This window comes from Ctenopharyngodon idella, chromosome 10 (genome assembly GCF_019924925.1).
Source record: "Ctenopharyngodon idella isolate HZGC_01 chromosome 10, HZGC01, whole genome shotgun sequence".
Lineage (NCBI taxonomy): Eukaryota > Metazoa > Chordata > Actinopteri > Cypriniformes > Xenocyprididae > Ctenopharyngodon > Ctenopharyngodon idella.
In genome coordinates this window covers 42,959,188-42,982,696 of record NC_067229.1, presented here as the reverse complement: position 1 = coordinate 42,982,696, position 23,509 = coordinate 42,959,188, and the positions used below count along the sequence as shown (strand labels likewise).

Below are 23,509 nucleotides of genomic sequence, written 5' to 3'. Positions count from 1 at the left end.
AAGTGCCTGAACAAAAAAAAATTAAATGAACAAAAAGTTGTCAATGTTGGATTGTTAAACAATTAATAGAAAATTTGTATCAATTGCAATGATGCTACATTTTTGTTAATGCATTGCAATGATGTTTGCATCATTGCAAATACTATTTTTAACCAAATTGTACCTGACCTCCCACATCAAATCAGCATAGTAAAGCTCTGTTAGAAGGGAAGTTTTCCAGAGCATGAGAACGAAGTTGTTGTGCAGCAGTGTTATGTATCATTACACGACCTTTAAAATCTGAAGAAATTTAAAAACACAATGCATCATACATTTTGCATAATTTATAAATGATCACAGAGAAAAACAGGACATCATACACTTGCAGGATCACACACTACCAGATTGTCAAGTCGTTCCAACTATAGATATATGTATACACAGATGCCACATTCGACCACTCCAGACACATCAGCCTGCCATCTTGGAACGGTCAGGATGTCATCACTCACAGTAAGAATCAATGATTCCACAACATTGTTCAGCTTCTGAATGTGAAACTGCCGAGATTTAAATTCCATAAGAAATGAAATAACATTTCACAGGTGAGAATGTGTTGGTTTGTGTTTTTATGTGTAATAACTCAATATTACAGGTTTTTATACTATGAGAATGTGTTGGTTTGTGTTTTTATATGTAATAACTCAATATTACAGGTTTTTATAGTATGATAACTTTTGAATGTTGTGTTAGCTGATGCCTTTGTCTTGTTGTATTGTGTTAGTTTAGCAAAATCATCTGCTGAAGTCTATTGCAAGTAGATATTCATACATGCATCTAACTACGGTTGCAGACGAACAGTCAATTTGCTCTCGATTGTTCATGGACCGGTGTTTTGACTGATCCAATATGGCGGACTGCTTACATACAGTGGCCAATAGAAACAGCTACTAATGAGGCAGCTATGTTTATATATAATGAGGCAGCTATGTTTATATATCTATGGTTCCAACACAACAAACTCACGAAGAAACATGTGCCTTGTTGCTAGGAGATTTGTGACAAATGAAAACGATATCCATTCTAAAATTGGCTCAAAATATCGAACATGTTTGATATCTTCCAACTAGACTGAATCACAAGTTGCATCCCAAATGACGCACTATACACTATGTACTTATGCACTATGTACTCATGCATGTAGTACGTGAAATGTAAAAGGTTATTTTGTCATTTAACAACGGAGTCCGATACCCCCTCCCCCTCCGCTACGTAATTAAATCTGTGACAGTTGAGTGCATGAAGTGTCCAATATTCCACACTTTGTTTTTTCCGTTAACTTAGTGCATCATCCGGGTATTTAAAGTGCACTTTTTCTTTTTGGAAATTAAGTACTTATTTGTACTTAAAAACTTCATAGAATAGTGCATAAGTACGTGAATTGGGACGCATCTATAGTCTCAAGCTAAAAAATCAGAGCTAGTGGCCACCATGCAAGTTTCGGCAAAATCGGTTAACTCTAACTGCCTAAAATTGGTAGGCTCTGACTTTTGGCAGTTAGACTAATCCAGACTGCAAATAGGGCAAAAATCTGTGCAAAAGACATGGGAATTAAGTTGTTGCGAAGCTTTCAAGAGTTTGACTCTTTACATTTCCATTAAATCCCTTTTAATTAAGAGTTGCCCTTTAGTGAGAGTGTCTTAGTCAAATACTCAAATCTGTCTTTGACAAGGGGACAGTTTAAATTCAGTGTGCTGAATAATACTTTCTCGCTGCTAGTCCAGTTTTGACAGGATACTTCGGTATTAAAAAAATGCATGACAGCAGTTCATCATACTTCCACGCTGGCATTTGTGAATCCCTTTTTTCCTTCATTCACAAGCAGGGGTCTTTCTGTCCGGGTGTGCCAAACCAGTACCTGAGAAAGACGAAGAACCCATTTTTCTTTTTGCTTTGACAAGCCTTGTACTTTCCAAAAAAAAAAAAAAATGATTTGGTAAGGTTATGAAGATTCAGGTTTAGGACTCACCTTTGTGCAGTTAGAGGCTTTGGGTTCCAGGTCACTGAGAGTGACCAGATCCTGTAGCAAACTGCTCTCCTGGTATCCGCCTTTTACACTTTTTAGCTTAAAGTAGGCTTGAGGTTTGCTGAGGATGAACTGAAGGTTCACTGCAAACCCAGCCATGTCGATGGCAAAAGGCCGACGAGGGTCAAACACCGTCCTCCAGCCGAACACTTTGCCTTGAGAATTGATTTTGGGCGTCTCGTACCGGAGACCTCCGACGAAGGCGACCGGCCAGACAGATACTTTACGAGTCCATCGCATCTGCGGTACAAAGAGTATGGAACAGGTCATGTGAAAAAACACAAACAATGAACAGAGGTTCAAATGTGTTGTACCTCCTCAAACAGCTCCAAGCTGTAAGTATTATCATCATCTGCAAAATACACAACTCCTTTATGACCCGAGCTGGAGTTGATGTTCTCCCTGAGCCAGCGGAGAGCCAGGTTCCTCTGCATGGTTCCACGTGGAATACTTTCATTTCTGGGCTTCTTCAACACTTTGAAATCCGGCGGCGTCTCTACATTCAAATGGGTGTAATTCAGTCCCGTGTTCTCCAGCAGTCTGGACACCATCGCCGTGCTCTGTGCCGCGTCCTCCACCACTAGCCAGTGAAGTTTGGGGACGTGTAGGAGAGTGTTAGTGAGGCGGATCAACTCTGCCTTCTGGACGGGCCTACTGTAGGTTGGAGTTATTACATGAAGAGTTGGCAATGCATCAAAACAGGGTAGAGAGTGGCTGTGGACGTATTTCATCCGGGTGATCTCAGTGATGTGCTTGTTCTTTATGATGCAGAGCTCATGAAGTCTAAAGCTTCTTTGGTGAGCTTTACCGACCCCAGTTCTGTTAGCTGTCCATCAAAAAAAAATGCTTCAAGAGTTTAGAGTAGGGACTAACAATATATCAGTACCACATTATCAGCCGATATGTATTTTTAAAAAAATTATTATTATTAGTTTTGGTGGATATTGGATACTGATTGTGCATTTTCTTTTTAATTTGTCACACATATGGTACACAGCGCTTGAACTTATTGCACAATAGTGATGTGACATTTTATATCAACGCAATCTTGTTAAAAAAACAAGAACAACCCGCAAAAAAAGGTGATCACTTGTTCATTCATTCACTCACTAATTCCCTAAGAGCATAATATGAAGGAGTGAACGAAATTAATTAAGCATAATGTGCTAATTCCAGATGGTAGGCCTATTGACAAAATAGAGATACGTTTCATAAAGGTATCGCGTTAATGTTTGTGAGCTAATCTGTTAAATCAGACCACCACATCGCTACTACAGTACCACCAAAAATATCATCCGTCAGCCTGACACACTCACAACCAGATATGCAACTGTGCCACAACATCTAACGGCATGTGCCAGTCAGTGGCGCCCACAGAAAATTTTAATAGCGGTGGCCAGACGAGGCCACAGCAAATCTTGGGGTGGCAAAAACAACAACAACAACAACAACAAAAATAGGCCCATATATATATATATATATATGTATGTATCTCAGGGGCGTTTCCTCCGAGGAGGCAAGGGAGGCAGTGCCTCCTCAAAAAAACTGGATGAGTTACAGCGGGGAGTCCGCGTCTCTCTGCCTCCCTTCAGTTCATAGAAACAAAGCAGAGCCCCCTAAGCATGCGGTGGGTTTAGTGGGGGGTAATTGAGAATGAATGGGGGAAAGTCACGTGAGAGGAGGCAATGCCTCAATTGCGCTATGATTGGATATGATCGGTTATGATTGGACATGATTGGTTCGTGCGATAAATCCCGCCTCTTGTTTTCGTGCGCGTTCTCGTCGAATCGGCGTGAGGCGTGATGGCGTTAATGGGAAGACTAATTAAAAAGTAAGTAAACAACTGTCACTTACATATCACCGCTTTGTGTCAAAATCAAATTTGAAATGGCCTGAAAACATGATGACTGAGGGGGTTTTTAGTGAGCAATCAGCGTGGTTAAATTAAAAAAGGTACATCTTTGTGTCTGTGAGTGAGTGACCAGTGTGTACAAGCTTGATGACTGCTGAAAATAAATTGACTATTTAAAATAAAAGCTTAATATTAGTATAAAAATAATATATATTGTTTAAATTGTTACTGCCTAGTTATTGTTACTGCCTTAGTTATTATTTTGGAATAAATGTAAAAATGTGTAAAAACACTAACTTGATTAAATTTATACTTGGTTTTAATAAATAGAACATTACATAGTGTAAAAATAACAAAATAGAATTGTATTTGGTCTCTCTTTTTATGTAATGTTAACTTAAAATTGTGTAACAGGGACAATAACGTCTAGTCATGAAATGATCAAACATGCGATTAAAACTGCCTCAAAACTGTGCGTGCATGTATGTATTTGTTGACGTGGTTTTAAAGCTATTTATCCAATTTGTTGGCCTTAAAACATCTTAAAATGCACATGTGTACACCAGGGAAATATACAATATACAAATCTGAGCTAAACGTGTATTTCTCCATATGTGCGCACTTTGGGAGTAGAAGTTTGTATGTGTATGCACTGTGATCAAAAATAAATGTGAGCGAACGCGATTGAATGTAGAAGTTTGTCTCTCGGTATTCTATTCAAAAAATCATGCATTCCTGTCAGAAATTAAGAAATAGTGCCATTGTAAATGGTGGTGCAAAGATCAAAGCTATGTAATCTATAAATCTAAAGGTTAAATCAGAAGATTTATTGTTTTTTAGTAACAGCTGCCAAAATAGCTCCACTGTGGTATGTGAAAAAAAGACCCCCCAAAAAAAAAGAAAAGTCAAAACATCCCCCCTCTGTTTTTTTCACAAATTGCACCCTATATATATATATATATATATATATATATATATAATCAGTGGTGTTTCAAAATGAGAAGGCAAACGCTGGTGATCTTTGCACCACTATTTACAATGACACTATTTCTTAATTTCTGACAGGAATGCATGATCTTTTTAATAGAATACCGAGAGACAAACTTCTACATTCAATCGGATTTGCTTTTAAGGCCAACAAATTGGATAAATAGCTTTAAAACCATGTCAACAAATACATACATGCACGCACAGTTTTGAGGCAGTTTTAATCGCATGTTTGATAATTTCATGACTTAATTTACAACAGAACAACGACGGTGCATGCTCGTAGTTTCTTTTGCGGTTCATTTAAGCTATAATAAAGTAGGCTAATATGTAGCGCGCGCCGCATTTGCGCATGCAATTCTTGAGTGCGCGCCGCAGTATAACGGCTGATTGGACAGACATGTTCATTTTTCAGAATTTTACTGACATAGCCTGACAACATCTCATCTGACCGCAGTTCACTGTTGTTCAACTGAAGCACCCTCGTCGTCACCTGCCTATATTTTCCAATTTTCATTGATTCAACTGATTCGTTCAAAAAGCATTCAGTAAAGAAACACCGCCATTTGTTGCTCAGGGATGCAATTACAGGGCTGTGGATTTGTTTTGAACTATATTCGTTGGCGAAATTGTGCAAAAACAGGCAATGGTGTCTAAAATGTAAACACGAATAAAATTAATATAACATTTGTTATCATGCTGATTTCTGGAGAAAAACGGCACTCTTCATGTGATATTTAATTTATTAACTATATTAAAGTCAGACAGTGAAAGCCTGACTAAATATATCGCACACCCCTACCCTACCCTCTTCACAGTAATTATAAATAACATTTGAAATTCAGGTCTGTAGATATTTCTATTTAGACTCTTAGGGGCAGTGAAACAGCTAGGCTACTCTGGTGACGCCAATCAATCTACAATCTTTTTTGGTGGCATTTTATTTTCTTTCACTTCATGAACTTGTGAATTTACATTATGCATGTAAATTAATAGTACCCACTGCAAAATCATACTGGGCCCTTGGGGGCACCCCTGGTGCCAGTGGCACCAAAAAGTAAGATACCATACCACTAAACTAAATGCCTAAATTAACTTGAATGATGTTAGTATTTACCCTTCGGAACTGGAAGCAACGAGTTGCCAGGACGTTGGAGCCAAAGCGTGATGAGTAAAATCCATGGTAGCACAACTAAAACGAGTTCAAGGATGTCCTTTCTCTTCGCAGCCTGGTCTCATTGTTAATACGTAGGTATTAATACGTAACTTTCAAAGACACAAAACGTACATTTTTGTACGTTTAGAAAGGTGCTAAAACGTACAATATTGACGTAATTATGGCACTAAAACGTAAAAATACTTACCTTTTTACAGCGAAAAAACGTAAAATATTTACGAATCTTTCATGGCATAAAGATATATGTGTAATTTCCATTTTATCGTTTTGTAGATAAATGTAAGATCCCTAAACCCCATCCCGAACCTAAACCTACCCATTTTATACAGAATGTTAAAAGAATAAAACATAAAGAACAGAAATGTGTAGGAAAATGACAATTTTAGTGAAAATATAACATTAAAACGATATTTTGAGCCACTAATCCTACACCTACCCTTAAATCTACCCATAACCATTTCTTTAAACTACCTACTGTTATAAATAAAAGAATGACAGACAAACAAGCGTAATCACAATAATTTATTTTTTGCGAAAATGTCAAAAGTGGTACCAAAAGTAGTTGTGCGATGATGAGTTCCAGTCCTCTCTGGCGGTAGGGTACAGAGCAGAATTTAACTTATTAATCCATGAAAATATAAATCCGGCTACTCTCCGCGAAGGCGCGCACTCATTTCAAATGTCAATCCACTGAAACACGGCATGTCGCAATCTGTGACGAAGCAGGTGATAACCAATGAGCGTTCGATATCAGTGCCGTAAACCATGTCGTAACGCTTCTCGAGGGTGGCGCTACTTTCAAATTTGAATCATAACGAGCGCGAGCTATGACTGTGACGGTCGCTGTTGCTGAGAACGAAGATGAAGATCGATGGATAAAGGGCTGAATTTGGATCTGTTCCTTACAAAAATATGGATTCTAAAGATTGGGAGTACAGCGAACAAATAAAATGGATGTGATTTGTGAATTTATGTTGTGCTTTGGTATATTTTATGGTTGTATTGTCAGTCGCTGCATAGGAGAAAACGCCTTCTGTGTCGCACAGCAAACAAACTAAATATTACAAAATGGTTAAAGAATTACAGAAATTTTATTCATAAGGTTTCAAATTGTAGTCTTGTTTAACATTACGTAATCCTCCGAAACGAGCAGCACAAGTTACAAACAAATGTTATTTCATATTAAGTAGATGAGTAAACTGCTTTCAATAAATTCGACTAAAAACATCGTTAAATCATTAAAGCCACGATATTTAATATTAATACATGGGAATTCATATACATTCACACTTTACGTTACATGATTTACGTTTTTTTTGCTGTTAATACGTAAGTATTTTTACGTCTTAGTGCTATGAATACGTCAATGTTGTACGTTTTTGTGTGTATGAAAACGTAAGTAAATGTACGTGTGGTAGAACCACAATTTACGTAAAAATACATACGTTTTCTCATGAGATTTTGGCTTGCAGCGATTATGAAAACACGATAATTGAGATATAACGATTTTTGTTCCACATTCCGTTTTGCAATATACCTTTAGAAAAAAAAATTGTGATTAAGAAAAATTCTGAAATTGGATGAACTGATAAAATAACGCCTTTTACTAGAGGGTTAATGAACTCACCCAAATGTATAATATAGCCTACCCAAATAAGATTAATCAGACGAAAACAATAGGTGTAATATTAACTTGCATCTGCACAAAATGACACGAATGCAGAAGTAAACTTGAACTTAAATCCTGTTGTAAATACGCTCTTTCCCCTAGTAAAACTCTGGCAATTATTAACTAATAAACCATAACATAAATCGCAATGTTCTGGCCTATTAAAAAAAGTGCTCTCGTTGTAAAGCTGTTCAGGTTTTTACAACAAGGGCAGATTTAACATACTTGTAGCCTACATTTTAAATTAATCTATTATAGGCTACAACCTCTTTTCAAGAAAAGGTGGGACATTTTGTAAAATGCAATAAAATCCAGAATCTGTGATTTGTTCATTCTCTTTAACCTTTACTTAACTGACAAAAGTACAAAGAAAATTTTCACTGACCAACTTAAATGTATTCTCGTCGCAAGAAAAGTGCCTGAACAAAAAAAAATTAAATGAACAAAAAGTTGTCAATGTTGGATTGTTAAACAATTAATAGAAAATTTGTATCAATTGCAATGATGCTACATTTTTGTTAATGCATTGCAATGATGTTTGCATCATTGCAAATACTATTTTTAACCAAATTGTACCTGACCTCCCACATCAAATCAGCATAGTAAAGCTCTGTTAGAAGGGAAGTTTTCCAGAGCATGAGAACGAAGTTGTTGTGCAGCAGTGTTATGTATCATTACACGACCTTTAAAATCTGAAGAAATTTAAAAACACAATGCATCATACATTTTGCATAATTTATAAATGATCACAGAGAAAAACAGGACATCATACACTTGCAGGATCACACACTACCAGATTGTCAAGTCGTTCCAACTATAGATATATGTATACAGATGCCACATTCGACCACTCCAGACACATCAGCCTGCCATCTTGGAACGGTCAGGATGTCATCACTCACAGTAAGAATCAATGATTCCACAACATTGTTCAGCTTCTGAATGTGAAACTGCCGAGATTTAAATTCCATAAGAAATGAAATAACATTTCACAGGTGAGAATGTGTTGGTTTGTGTTTTTATGTGTAATAACTCAATATTACAGGTTTTTATACTATGAGAATGTGTTGGTTTGTGTTTTTATATGTAATAACTCAATATTACAGGTTTTTATACTATGAGAATGTGTTGGTTTGTGTTTTTATATGTAATAACTCAATATTACAGGTTTTTATAGTATGATAACTTTTTAATGTTGTGTTAGCTGATGCCTTTGTCTTGTTGTATTGTGTTAGTTTAGCAAAATCATCTGCTGAAGTCTATTGCAAGTAGATATTCATACATGCATCTAACTACGGTTGCAGACGAACAGTCAATTTGCTCTCGATTGTTCATGGACCGGTGTTTTGACTGATCCAATATGGCGGACTGCTTACATACAGTGGCCAATAGAAACAGCTACTAATGAGGCAGCTATGTTTATATATAATGAGGCAGCTATGTTTATATATCTATGGTTCCAACACAACAAACTCACAAAGAAACATGTGCCTTGTTGCTAGGAGATTTGTGACAAATGAAAACGATATCCATTCTAAAATTGGCTCAAAATATCGAACATGTTTGATATCTTCCAACTAGACTGAATCACAAGTTGCATCCCAAATGACGCACTATACACTATGTACTTATGCACTATGTACTCATGCATGTAGTACGTGAAATGTAAAAGGTTATTTTGTCATTTAACAACGGAGTCCGATACCCCCTCCCCCTCCGCTACGTAATTAAATCTGTGACAGTTGAGTGCATGAAGTGTCCAATATTCCACACTTTGTTTTTTTCCGTTAACTTAGTGCATCATCCGGGTATTTAAAGTGCACTTTTTCTTTTTGGAAATTAAGTACTTATTTGTACTTAAAAACTTCATAGAATAGTGCATAAGTACGTGAATTGGGACGCATCTATAGTCTCAAGCTAAAAAATCAGAGTTGGTGGCCACCATGCAAGTTTCGGCAAAATCGGTTAACTCTAACTGCCTAAAATTGGTAGGCTCTGACTTTTGGCAGTTAGACTAATCCAGACTGCAAACAGGGCAAAAATCTGTGCAAAAGACATGGGAATTAAGTTGTTGCGAAGCTTTCAAGAGTTTGACTCTTTACATTTCCATTAAATCCCTTTTAATTAAGAGTTGCCCTTTAGTGAGAGTGTCTTAGTCAAATACTCAAATCTGTCTTTGACAAGGGGACAGTTTAAATTCAGTGTGCTGAATAATACTTTCTCGCTGCTAGTCCAGTTTTGACAGGATACTTCGGTATTAAAAAAATGCATGACAGCAGTTCATCATACTTCCACGCTGGCATTTGTGAATCCCTTTTTTCCTTCATTCACAAGCAGGGGTCTTTCTGTCCGGGTGTGCCAAACCAGTACCTGAGAAAGACGAAGAACCCATTTTTCTTTTTGCTTTGACAAGCCTTGTACTTTCCAAAAAAAAAAAAAAAATGATTTGGTAAGGTTATGAAGATTCAGGTTTAGGACTCACCTTTGTGCAGTTAGAGGCTTTGGGTTCCAGGTCACTGAGAGTGACCAGATCCTGTAGCAAACTGCTCTCCTGGTATCCGCCTTTTACACTTTTTAGCTTAAAGTAGGCTTGAGGTTTGCTGAGGATGAACTGAAGGTTCACTGCAAACCCAGCCATGTCGATGGCAAAAGGCCGACGAGGGTCAAACACCGTCCTCCAGCCGAACACTTTGCCTTGAGAATTGATTTTGGGCGTCTCGTACCGGAGACCTCCGACGAAGGCGACCGGCCAGACAGATACTTTACGAGTCCATCGCATCTGCGGTACAAAGAGTATGGAACAGGTCATGTGAAAAAACACAAACAATGAACAGAGGTTCAAATGTGTTGTACCTCCTCAAACAGCTCCAAGCTGTAAGTATTATCATCATCTGCAAAATACACAACTCCTTTATGACCCGAGCTGGAGTTGATGTTCTCCCTGAGCCAGCGGAGAGCCAGGTTCCTCTGCATGGTTCCACGTGGAATACTTTCATTTCTGGGCTTCTTCAACACTTTGAAATCCGGCGGCGTCTCTACATTCAAATGGGTGTAATTCAGTCCCGTGTTCTCCAGCAGTCTGGACACCATCGCCGTGCTCTGTGCCGCGTCCTCCACCACTAGCCAGTGAAGTTTGGGGACGTGTAGGAGAGTGTTAGTGAGGCGGATCAACTCTGCCTTCTGGACGGGCCTACTGTAGGTTGGAGTTATTACATGAAGAGTTGGCAATGCATCAAAACAGGGTAGAGAGTGGCTGTGGACGTATTTCATCCGGGTGATCTCAGTGATGTGCTTGTTCTTTATGATGCAGAGCTCATGAAGTCTAAAGCTTCTTTGGTGAGCTTTACCGACCCCAGTTCTGTTAGCTGTCCATCAAAAAAAAATGCTTCAAGAGTTTAGAGTAGGGACTAACAATATATCAGTACCACATTATCAGCCGATATGTATTTTTAAAAAAATTATTATTATTAGTTTTGGTGGATATTGGATACTGATTGTGCATTTTCTTTTTAATTTGTCACACATATGGTACACAGCGCTTGAACTTATTGCACAATAGTGATGTGACATTTTATATCAACGCAATCTTGTTAAAAAAACAAGAACAACCCGCAAAAAAAGGTGATCACTTGTTCATTCATTCACTCACTAATTCCCTAAGAGCATAATATGAAGGAGTGAACGAAATTAATTAAGCATAATGTGCTAATTCCAGATGGTAGGCCTATTGACAAAATAGAGATACGTTTCATAAAGGTATCGCGTTAATGTTTGTGAGCTAATCTGTTAAATCAGACCACCACATCGCTACTACAGTACCACCAAAAATATCATCCGTCAGCCTGACACACTCACAACCAGATATGCAACTGTGCCACAACATCTAACGGCATGTGCCAGTCAGTGGCGCCCACAGAAAATTTTAAAAGCGGTGGCCAGACGAGGCCACAGCAAATCTTGGGGTGGCAAAAACAACAACAACAACAAAAAAATAGGCCCATATATATATATATATATGTATGTATCTCAGGGGCGTTTCCTCCGAGGAGGCAAGGGAGGCAGTGCCTCCTCAAAAAAACTGGATGAGTTACAGCGGGGAGTCCGCGTCTCTCTGCCTCCCTTCAGTTCATAGAAACAAAGCAGAGCCCCCTAAGCGTGCGGTGGGTTTAGTGGGGGGTAATTGAGAATGAATGGGGGAAAGTCACGTGAGAGGAGGCAATGCCTCAATTGCGCTATGATTGGATATGATCGGTTATGATTGGACATGATTGGTTCGTGCGATAAATCCCGCCTCTTGTTTTCGTGCGCGTTCTCGTCGAATCGGCGTGAGGCGTGATGGCGTTAATGGGAAGACTAATTAAAAAGTAAGTAAACAACTGTCACTTACATATCACCGCTTTGTGTCAAAATCAAATTTGAAATGGCCTGAAAACATGATGACTGAGGGGGTTTTTAGTGAGCAATCAGCGTGGTTAAATTAAAAAAGGTACATCTTTGTGTCTGTGAGTGAGTGACCAGTGTGTACAAGCTTGATGACTGCTGAAAATAAATTGACTATTTAAAATAAAAGCTTAATATTAGTATAAAAATAATATATATTGTTTAAATTGTTACTGCCTAGTTATTGTTACTGCCTTAGTTATTATTTTGGAATAAATGTAAAAATGTGTAAAAACACTAACTTGATTAAATTTATACTTGGTTTTAATAAATAGAACATTACATAGTGTAAAAATAACAAAATAGAATTGTATTTGGTCTCTCTTTTTATGTAATGTTAACTTAAAATTGTGTAACAGGGACAATAACGTCTAGTCATGAAATGATCAAACATGCGATTAAAACTGCCTCAAAACTGTGCGTGCATGTATGTATTTGTTGACGTGGTTTTAAAGCTATTTATCCAATTTGTTGGCCTTAAAACATCTTAAAATGCACATGTGTACACCAGGGAAATATACAATATACAAATCTGAGCTAAACGTGTATTTCTCCATATGTGCGCACTTTGGGAGTAGAAGTTTGTATGTGTATGCACTGTGATCAAAAATAAATGTGAGCGAACGCGATTGAATGTAGAAGTTTGTCTCTCGGTATTCTATTCAAAAAATCATGCATTCCTGTCAGAAATTAAGAAATAGTGCCATTGTAAATGGTGGTGCAAAGATCAAAGCTATGTAATCTATAAATCTAAAGGTTAAATCAGAAGATTTATTGTTTTTTAGTAACAGCTGCCAAAATAGCTCCACTGTGGTATGTGAAAAAAAGACCCCCCAAAAAAAAAGAAAAGTCAAAACATCCCCCCTCTGTTTTTTTCACAAATTGCACCCTATATATATATATATATATATATATATATATAATCAGTGGTGTTTCAAAATGAGAAGGCAAACGCTGGTGATCTTTGCACCACTATTTACAATGACACTATTTCTTAATTTCTGACAGGAATGCATGATCTTTTTAATAGAATACCGAGAGACAAACTTCTACATTCAATCGGATTTGCTTTTAAGGCCAACAAATTGGATAAATAGCTTTAAAACCATGTCAACAAATACATACATGCACGCACAGTTTTGAGGCAGTTTTAATCGCATGTTTGATAATTTCATGACTTAATTTACAACAGAACAACGACGGTGCATGCTCGTAGTTTCTTTTGCGGTTCATTTAAGCTATAATAAAGTAGGCTAATATGTAGCGCGCGCCGCATTTGCGCATGCAATTCTTGAGTGCGCGCCGCAGTATAACGGCTGATTGGACAGACATGTTCATTTTTCAGAATTTTACTGACATAGCCTGACAACATCTCATCTGACCGCAGTTCACTGTTGTTCAACTGAAGCACCCTCGTCGTCACCTGCCTATATTTTCCAATTTTCATTGATTCAACTGATTCGTTCAAAAAGCATTCAGTAAAGAAACACCGCCATTTGTTGCTCAGGGATGCAATTACAGGGCTGTGGATTTGTTTTGAACTATATTCGTTGGCGAAATTGTGCAAAAACAGGCAATGGTGTCTAAAATGTAAACACGAATAAAATTAATATAACATTTGTTATCATGCTGATTTCTGGAGAAAAACGGCACTCTTCATGTGATATTTAATTTATTAACTATATTAAAGTCAGACAGTGAAAGCCTGACTAAATATATCGCACACCCCTACCCTACCCTCTTCACAGTAATTATAAATAACATTTGAAATTCAGGTCTGTAGATATTTCTATTTAGACTCTTAGGGGCAGTGAAACAGCTAGGCTACTCTGGTGACGCCAATCAATCTACAATCTTTTTTGGTGGCATTTTATTTTCTTTCACTTCATGAACTTGTGAATTTACATTATGCATGTAAATTAATAGTACCCACTGCAAAATCATACTGGGCCCTTGGGGGCACCCCTGGTGCCAGTGGCACCAAAAAGTAAGATACCATACCACTAAACTAAATGCCTAAATTAACTTGAATGATGTTAGTATTTACCCTTCGGAACTGGAAGCAACGAGTTGCCAGGACGTTGGAGCCAAAGCGTGATGAGTAAAATCCATGGTAGCACAACTAAAACGAGTTCAAGGATGTCCTTTCTCTTCGCAGCCTGGTCTCATTGTTAATACGTAGGTATTAATACGTAACTTTCAAAGACACAAAACGTACATTTTTGTACGTTTAGAAAGGTGCTAAAACGTACAATATTGACGTAATTATGGCACTAAAACGTAAAAATACTTACCTTTTTACAGCGAAAAAACGTAAAATATTTACGAATCTTTCATGGCATAAAGATATATGTGTAATTTCCATTTTATCGTTTTGTAGATAAATGTAAGATCCCTAAACCCCATCCCGAACCTAAACCTACCCATTTTATACAGAATGTTAAAAGAATAAAACATAAAGAACAGAAATGTGTAGGAAAATGACAATTTTAGTGAAAATATAACATTAAAACGATATTTTGAGCCACTAATCCTACACCTACCCTTAAATCTACCCATAACCATTTCTTTAAACTACCTACTGTTATAAATAAAAGAATGACAGACAAACAAGCGTAATCACAATAATTTATTTTTTGCGAAAATGTCAAAAGTGGTACCAAAAGTAGTTGTGCGATGATGAGTTCCAGTCCTCTCTGGCGGTAGGGTACAGAGCAGAATTTAATTTATTAATCCATGAAAATATAAATCCGGCTACTCTCCGCGAAGGCGCGCACTCATTTCAAATGTCAATCCACTGAAACACGGCATGTCGCAATCTGTGACGAAGCAGGTGATAACCAATGAGCGTTCGATATCAGTGCCGTAAACCATGTCGTAACGCTTCTCGAGGGTGGCGCTACTTTCAAATTTGAATCATAACGAGCGCGAGCTATGACTGTGACGGTCGCTGTTGCTGAGAACGAAGATGAAGATCGATGGATAAAGGGCTGAATTTGGATCTGTTCCTTACAAACATATGGATTCTAAAGATTGGGAGTACAGCGAACAAATAAAATGGATGTGATTTGTGAATTTATGTTGTGCTTTGGTATATTTTATGGTTGTATTGTCAGTCGCTGCATAGGAGAAAACGCCTTCTGTGTCGCACAGCAAACAAACTAAATATTACAAAATGGTTAAAGAATTACAGAAATTTTATTCATAAGGTTTCAAATTGTAGTCTTGTTTAACATTACGTAATCCTCCGAAACGAGCAGCACAAGTTACAAACAAATGTTATTTCATATTAAGTAGATGAGTAAACTGCTTTCAATAAATTCGACTAAAAACATCGTTAAATCATTAAAGCCACGATATTTAATATTAATACATGGGAATTCATATACATTCACACTTTACGTTACATGATTTACGTTTTTTTTGCTGTTAATACGTAAGTATTTTTACGTCTTAGTGCTATAAATACGTCAATGTTGTACGTTTTTGTGTGTATGAAAACGTAAGTAAATGTACGTGTGGTAGAACCACAATTTACGTAAAAATACATACGTTTTCTCATGAGATTTTGGCTTGCAGCGATTATGAAAACACGATAATTGAGATATAACGATTAAGAAAAATTCTGAAATTGGATGAACTGATAAAATAACGCCTTTTACTAGAGGGTTAATGAACTCACCCAAATGTATAATATAGCCTACCCAAATAAGATTAATCAGACGAAAACAATAGGTGTAATATTAACTTGCATCTGCACAAAATGACACGAATGCAGAAGTAAACTTGAACTTAAATCCTGTTGTAAATACGCTCTTTCCCCTAGTAAAACTCTGGCAATTATTAACTAATAAACCATAACATAAATCGCAATGTTCTGGCCTATTAAAAAAAGTGCTCTCGTTGTAAAGCTGTTCAGGTTTTTACAACAAGGGCAGATTTAACATACTTGTAGCCTACATTTTAAATTAATCTATTATAGGCTACAACCTCTTTTCAAGAAAAGGTGGGACATTTTGTAAAATGCAATAAAATCCAGAATCTGTGATTTGTTCATTCTCTTTAACCTTTACTTAACTGACAAAAGTACAAAGAAAATTTTCACTGACCAACTTAAATGTATTCTCGTCGCAAGAAAAGTGCCTGAACAAAAAAAAATTAAATGAACAAAAAGTTGTCAATGTTGGATTGTTAAACAATTAATAGAAAATTTGTATCAATTGCAATGATGCTACATTTTTGTTAATGCATTGCAATGATGTTTGCATCATTGCAAATACTATTTTTAACCAAATTGTACCTGACCTCCCACATCAAATCAGCATAGTAAAGCTCTGTTAGAAGGGAAGTTTTCCAGAGCATGAGAACGAAGTTGTTGTGCAGCAGTGTTATGTATCATTACACAACCTTTAAAATCTGAAGAAATTTAAAAACACAATGCATCATACATTTTGCATAATTTATAAATGATCACAGAGAAAAACAGGACATCATACACTTGCAGGATCACACACTACCAGATTGTCAAGTCGTTCCAACTATAGATATATGTATACACAGATGCCACATTCGACCACTCCAGACACATCAGCCTGCCATCTTGGAACGGTCAGGATGTCATCACTCACAGTAAGAATCAATGATTCCACAACATTGTTCAGCTTCTGAATGTGAAACTGCCGAGATTTAAATTCCATAAGAAATGAAATAACATTTCACAGGTGAGAATGTGTTGGTTTGTGTTTTTATGTGTAATAACTCAATATTACAGGTTTTTATACTATGAGAATGTGTTGGTTTGTGTTTTTATATGTAATAACTCAATATTACAGGTTTTTATACTATGAGAATGTGTTGGTTTGTGTTTTTATATGTAATAACTCAATATTACAGGTTTTTATAGTATGATAACTTTTGAATGTTGTGTTAGCTGATGCCTTTGTCTTGTTGTATTGTGTTAGTTTAGCAAAATCATCTGCTGAAGTCTATTGCAAGTAGATATTCATACATGCATCTAACTACGGTTGCAGACGAACAGTCAATTTGCTCTCGATTGTTCATGGACCGGTGTTTTGACTGATCCAATATGGCGGACTGCTTACATACAGTGGCCAATAGAAACAGCTACTAATGAGGCAGCTATGTTTATATATAATGAGGCAGCTATGTTTATATATCTATGGTTCCAACACAACAAACTCACAAAGAAACATGTGCCTTGTTGCTAGGAGATTTGTGACAAATGAAAACGATATCCATTCTAAAATTGGCTCAAAATATCGAACATGTTTGATATCTTCCAACTAGACTGAATCACAAGTTGCATCCCAAATGACGCACTATACACTATGTACTTATGCACTATGTACTCATGCATGTAGTACGTGAAATGTAAAAGGTTATTTTGTCATTTAACAACGGAGTCCGATACCCCCTCCCCCTCCGCTACGTAATTAAATCTGTGACAGTTGAGTGCATGAAGTGTCCAATATTCCACACTTTGTTTTTTTCCGTTAACTTAGTGCATCATCCGGGTATTTAAAGTGCACTTTTTCTTTTTGGAAATTAAGTACTTATTTGTACTTAAAAACTTCATAGAATAGTGCATAAGTACGTGAATTGGGACGCATCTATAGTCTCAAGCTAAAAAATCAGAGTTGGTGGCCACCATGCAAGTTTCGGCAAAATCGGTTAACTCTAACTGCCTAAAATTGGTAGGCTCTGACTTTTGGCAGTTAGACTAATCCAGACTGCAAACAGGGCAAAAATCTGTGCAAAAGACATGGGAATTAAGTTGTTGCGAAGCTTTCAAGAGTTTGACTCTTTACATTTCCATTAAATCCCTTTTAATTAAGAGTTGCCCTTTAGTGAGAGTGTCTTAGTCAAATACTCAAGTCTGTCTTTGACAAGGGGACAGTTTAAATTCAGTGTGCTGAATAATACTTTCTCGCTGCTAGTCCAGTTTTGACAGGATACTTTGGTATTAAAAAAATGCATGACAGCAGTTCATCATACTTCCACGCTGGCATTTGTGAATCCCTTTTTTCCTTCATTCACAAGCAGGGGTCTTTCTGTCCGGGTGTGCCAAACCAGTACCTGAGAAAGACGAAGAACCCATTTTTCTTTTTGCTTTGACAAGCCTTGTACTTTCCAAAAAAAAAAAAAAAAAAAAAATGATTTGGTAAGGTTATGAAGATTCAGGTTTAGGACTCACCTTTGTGCAGTTAGAGGCTTTGGGTTCCAGGTCACTGAGAGTGACCAGATCCTGTAGCAAACTGCTCTCCTGGTATCCGCCTTTTACACTTTTTAGCTTAAAGTAGGCTTGAGGTTTGCTGAGGATGAACTGAAGGTTCACTGCAAACCCAGCCATGTCGATGGCAAAAGGCCGACGAGGGTCAAACACCGTCCTCCAGCCGAACACTTTGCCTTGAGAATTGATTTTGGGCGTCTCGTACCGGAGACCTCCGACGAAGGCGACCGGCCAGACAGATACTTTACGAGTCCATCGCATCTGCGGTACAAAGAGTATGGAACAGGTCATGTGAAAAAACACAAACAATGAACAGAGGTTCAAATGTGTTGTACCTCCTCAAACAGCTCCAAGCTGTAAGTATTATCATCATCTGCAAAATACACAACTCCTTTATGACCCGAGCTGGAGTTGATGTTCTCCCTGAGCCAGCGGAGAGCCAGGTTCCTCTGCATGGTTCCACGTGGAATACTTTCATTTCTGGGCTTCTTCAACACTTTGAAATCCGGCGGCGTCTCTACATTCAAATGGGTGTAATTCAGTCCCGTGTTCTCCAGCAGTCTGGACACCATCGCCGTGCTCTGTGCCGCGTCCTCCACCACTAGCCAGTGAAGTTTGGGGACGTGTAGGAGAGTGTTAGTGAGGCGGATCAACTCTGCCTTCTGGACGGGCCTACTGTAGGTTGGAGTTATTACATGAAGAGTTGGCAATGCATCAAAACAGGGTAGAGAGTGGCTGTGGACGTATTTCATCCGGGTGATCTCAGTGATGTGCTTGTTCTTTATGATGCAGGGCTCATGAAGTCTAAAGCTTCTTTGGTGAGCTTTACCGACCCCAGTTCTGTTAGCTGTCCATCAAAAAAAAATTCTCCAAGAGTTTAGAGTAGGGACTAACAATATATCAGTACCACATTATCAGCCGATATGTATTTTTAAAAAAATTATTATTATTAGTTTTGGTGGATATTGGATACTGATTGTGCATTTTCTTTTTAATTTGTCACACATATGGTACACAGCGCTTGAAGTTATTGCACAATAGTGATGTGACATTTTATATCAACGCAATCTTGTTAAAAAAACAAGAACAACCCGCAAAAAAAGGTGATCACTTGTTCATTCATTCACTCACTAATTCCCTAAGAGCATAATATGAAGGAGTGAACGAAATTAATTAAGCATAATGTGCTAATTCCAGATGGTAGGCCTATTGACAAAATAGAGATACGTTTCATAAAGGTATCGCGTTAATGTTTGTGAGCTAATCTGTTAAATCAGACCACCACATCGCTACTACAGTACCACCAAAAATATCATCCGTCAGCCTGACACACTCACAACCAGATATGCAACTGTGCCACAACATCTAACGGCATGTGCCAGTCAGTGGCGCCCACAGAAAATTTTAATAGCGGTGGCCAGACGAGGCCACAGCAAATCTTGGGGTGGCAAAAACAACAACAACAACAACAAAAAAATAGGCCCATATATATATATATATATGTATGTATCTCAGGGGCGTTTCCTCCGAGGAGGCAAGGGAGGCAGTGCCTCCTCAAAAAAACTGGATGAGTTACAGCGGGGAGTCCGCGTCTCTCTGCCTCCCTTCAGTTCATAGAAACAAAGCAGAGCCCCCTAAGCATGCGGTGGGTTTAGTGGGGGGTAATTGAGAATGAATGGGGGAAAGTCACGTGAGAGGAGGCAATGCCTCAATTGCGCTATGATTGGATATGATCGGTTATGATTGGACATGATTGGTTCGTGCGATAAATCCCGCCTCTTGTTTTCGTGCGCGTTCTCGTCGAATCGGCGTGAGGCGTGATGGCGTTAATGGGAAGACTAATTAAAAAGTAAGTAAACAACTGTCACTTACATATCACCGCTTTGTGTCAAAATCAAACTCGAAATGGCCTGAAAACATGATGACTGAGGGGGTTTTTAGTGAGCAATCAGCGTGGTTAAATTAAAAAAGGTACATCTTTGTGTCTGTGAGTGAGTGACCAGTGTGTACAAGCTTGATGACTGCTGAAAATAAATTGACTATTTAAAATAAAAGCTTAATATTAGTATAAAAATAATATATATTGTTTAAATTGTTACTGCCTAGTTATTGTTACTGCCTTAGTTATTATTTTGGAATAAATGTAAAAATGTGTAAAAACACTAACTTGATTAAATTTATACTTGGTTTTAATAAATAGAACATTACATAGTGTAAAAATAACAAAATAGAATTGTATTTGGTCTCTCTTTTTATGTAATGTTAACTTAAAATTGTGTAACAGGGACAATAACGTCTAGTCATGAAATGATCAAACATGCGATTAAAACTGCCTCAAAACTGTGCGTGCATGTATGTATTTGTTGACGTGGTTTTAAAGCTATTTATCCAATTTGTTGGCCTTAAAACATCTTAAAATGCACATGTGTACACCAGGGAAATATACAATATACAAATCTGAGCTAAACGTGTATTTCTCCATATGTGCGCACTTTGGGAGTAGAAGTTTGTATGTGTATGCACTGTGATCAAAAATAAATGTGAGCAAACGCGATTGAATGTAGAAGTTTGTCTCTCGGTATTCTATTCAAAAGATCATGCATTCCTGTCAGAAATTAAGAAATAGTGCCATTGTAAATGGTGGTGCAAAGATCAAAGCTATGTAATCTATAAATCTAAAGGTTAAATCAGAAGATTTATTGTTTTTTAGTAACAGCTGCCAAAATAGCTCCACTGTGGTATTTGAAAAAAAGACCCCCCCCCCCCCAAAAAAAAGTCAAAACATCCCCCCTCTGTTTTTTTCACAAATTGCACCCTATATATATATATATATATATATATATATATATATATAATCAGTGGTGTGCGGTGGTGTTTCAAAATGAGAAGGCAAACGCTGGTGATCTTTGCACCACTATTTACAATGACACTATTTCTTAATTTCTGACAGGAATGCATGATCTTTTGAATAGAATACCGAGAGACAAACTTCTACATTCAATCGGATTTGCTTTTAAGGCCAACAAATTGGATAAATAGCTTTAAAACCATGTCAACAAATACATACATGCACGCACAGTTTTGAGGCAGTTTTAATCGCATGTTTGATAATTTCATGACTTAATTTACAACAGAACAACGACGGTGCATGCTCGTAGTTTCTTTTGCGGTTCATTTAAGCTATAATAAAGTAGGCTAATATGTAGCGCGCGCCGCATTTGCGCATGCAATTCTTGAGTGCGCGCCGCAGTATAACGGCTGATTGGACAGACATGTTCATTTTTCAGAATTTTACTGACATAGCCTGACAACATCTCATCTGACCGCAGTTCACTGTTGTTCAACTGAAGCACCCTCGTCGTCACCTGCCTATATTTTCCAATTTTCATTGATTCAACTGATTCGTTCAAAAAGCATTCAGTAAAGAAACACCGCCATTTGTTGCTCAGGGATGCAATTACAGGGCTGTGGATTTGTTTTGAACTATATTCGTTGGCGAAATTGTGCAAAAACAGGCAATGGTGTCTAAAATGTAAACACGAATAAAATTAATATAACATTTGTTATCATACTGATTTCTGGAGAAAAACGGCACTCTTCATGTGATATTTAATTGATTAACTATATTAAAGTCAGACAGTGAAAGCCTGACTAAATATATCGCACACCCCTACCCTACCCTCTTCACAGTAATTATAAATAACATTTGAAATTCAGGTCTGTAGATATTTCTATTTAGACTCTTAGGGGCAGTGAAACAGCTAGGCTACTCTGGTGACGCCAATCAATCTACAATCTTTTTTGGTGGCATTTTATTTTCTTTCACTTCATGAACTTGTGAATTTACATTATGCATTTAAATTAATAGTACCCACTGCAAAATCATACTGGGCCCTTGGGGGCACCCCTGGTGCCAGTGGCACCAAAAAGTAAGATACCATACCACTAAACTAAATGCCTAAATTAACTTGAATGATGTTAGTATTTACCCTTCGGAACTGGAAGCAACGAGTTGCCAGGACGTTGGAGCCAAAGCGTGATGAGTAAAATCCATGGTAGCACAACTAAAACGAGTTCAAGGATGTCCTTTCTCTTCGGCATGTCTTACCTGTGTCAAAAAAGTGGGGCTTGGTATTAATCCAATTTTGGCTTGCAGCGATTATGAAAACACGATAATTGAGATATAACGATTTTTGTTCCACATTCCGTTTTGCAATATACCTTTTGAAAAAAAAATTGTGATTAAGAAAAATTCTGAAATTGGATGAACTGATAAAATAACGCCTTTTACTAGAGGGTTAATGAACTCACCCAAATGTATAATATAGCCTACCCAAATAAGATTAATCAGACGAAAACAATAGGTGTAATATTAACTTGCATCTGCACAAAATGACACGAATGCAGAAGTAAACTTGAACTTAAATCCTGTTGTAAATACGCTCTTTCCCCTAGTAAAACTCTGGCAATTATTAACTAATAAACCATAACATAAATCGCAATGTTCTGGCCTATTAAAAAAAGTGCTCTCGTTGTAAAGCTGTTCAGGTTTTTACAACAAGGGCAGATTTAACATACTTGTAGCCTACATTTTAAATTAATTTATTATAGGCTACAACCTCTTTTCAAGAAAAGGTGGGACATTTTGTAAAATGCAATAAAATCCAGAATCTGTGATTTGTTCATTCTCTTTAACCTTTACTTAACTGACAAAAGTACAAAGAAAATTTTCACTGACCAACTTAAATGTATTCTCGTCGCAAGAAAAGTGCCTGAACAAAAAAAATTAAATGAACAAAAAGTTGTCAATGTTGGATTGTTAAACAATTAATAGAAAATTTGTATCAATTGCAATGATGCTACATTTTTGTTAATGCATTGCAATGATGTTTGCATCATTGCAAATACTATTTTTAACCAAATTGTACCTGACCTCCCACATCAAATCAGCATAGTAAAGCTCTGTTAGAATGGAAGTTTTCCAGAGCATGAGAACGAAGTTGTTGTGCAGCAGTGTTATGTATCATTACACAACCTTTAAAATCTGAAGAAATTTAAAAACACAATGC

The 23,509-nt window shown here is 37.3% G+C and overlaps 3 protein-coding genes across 4 annotated transcripts in view; all 3 read right to left on the bottom strand.

The window, feature by feature from the left end:
• The window catches only part of LOC127520479 (galactosylgalactosylxylosylprotein 3-beta-glucuronosyltransferase 1-like), a 44,401-nt gene extending 21,027 nt beyond the window's left edge, over window positions 1-23,374 (bottom strand). Inside the window, exons 1-4 of one of the 2 annotated variants that reach the window (XM_051908607.1) lie at window positions 22,430-23,374; window positions 18,776-19,287; window positions 18,405-18,701; window positions 17,102-18,286 (exon numbers count right to left, since the gene is read on the bottom strand). In XM_051908607.1, the coding sequence (XP_051764567.1) occupies window positions 18,200-18,286; window positions 18,405-18,701; window positions 18,776-19,287; window positions 22,430-22,541 (1,008 nt within the window). In that variant the 5' untranslated portion in view covers window positions 22,542-23,374 and the 3' untranslated portion in view covers window positions 17,102-18,199. Of the gene's footprint in view, window positions 1-17,101; window positions 18,287-18,404; window positions 18,702-18,775; window positions 19,288-22,429 lie in introns of those variants that run through there. The other variant, XM_051908608.1, reaches the window with a different exon arrangement.
• On the bottom strand, window positions 702-7,536 carry LOC127520177 (galactosylgalactosylxylosylprotein 3-beta-glucuronosyltransferase 1-like). The gene is made up of 5 exons (XM_051908076.1): window positions 7,527-7,536; window positions 6,022-6,138; window positions 2,380-2,891; window positions 2,009-2,305; window positions 702-1,897 (listed from the first exon to the last, which is right to left on the bottom strand). The coding sequence occupies exons 1-5, from the start codon at window positions 7,534-7,536 to the stop codon at window positions 1,811-1,813; spliced, it is 1,023 nt and encodes a 340-aa protein (XP_051764036.1). The 3' UTR covers window positions 702-1,810.
• On the bottom strand, window positions 6,347-15,752 carry LOC127520176 (galactosylgalactosylxylosylprotein 3-beta-glucuronosyltransferase 1-like). Its single transcript, XM_051908075.1, has 5 exons — window positions 15,743-15,752; window positions 14,238-14,354; window positions 10,604-11,115; window positions 10,233-10,529; window positions 6,347-10,120 (listed from the first exon to the last, which is right to left on the bottom strand). Exons 1-5 carry the CDS (start codon window positions 15,750-15,752, stop codon window positions 10,034-10,036), a joined length of 1,023 nt encoding a protein of 340 aa, XP_051764035.1. The 3' UTR covers window positions 6,347-10,033.
• Window positions 23,375-23,509: the final 135 nt, after the last annotated feature.

Bases quoted from the DNA above. Each gene is read 5' to 3' on its own strand.
- LOC127520177 (XM_051908076.1), bottom strand. The intron at 2,892-6,021 runs GTAAATACTAAC...TTTGATGGACAG, and splicing joins GTTGCTTCCAGTTCCGAAGG to CTAACAGAACTGGGGTCGGT. The intron at 1,898-2,008 runs GTGAGTCCTAAA...CGTCTTTCTCAG, and splicing joins AAGCCTCTAACTGCACAAAG to GTACTGGTTTGGCACACCCG.
- LOC127520176 (XM_051908075.1), bottom strand. The intron at 11,116-14,237 runs GTAAATACTAAC...TTTGATGGACAG, and splicing joins GTTGCTTCCAGTTCCGAAGG to CTAACAGAACTGGGGTCGGT. The intron at 10,530-10,603 runs GTACAACACATT...TTTGTACCGCAG, and splicing joins GCTTGGAGCTGTTTGAGGAG to ATGCGATGGACTCGTAAAGT.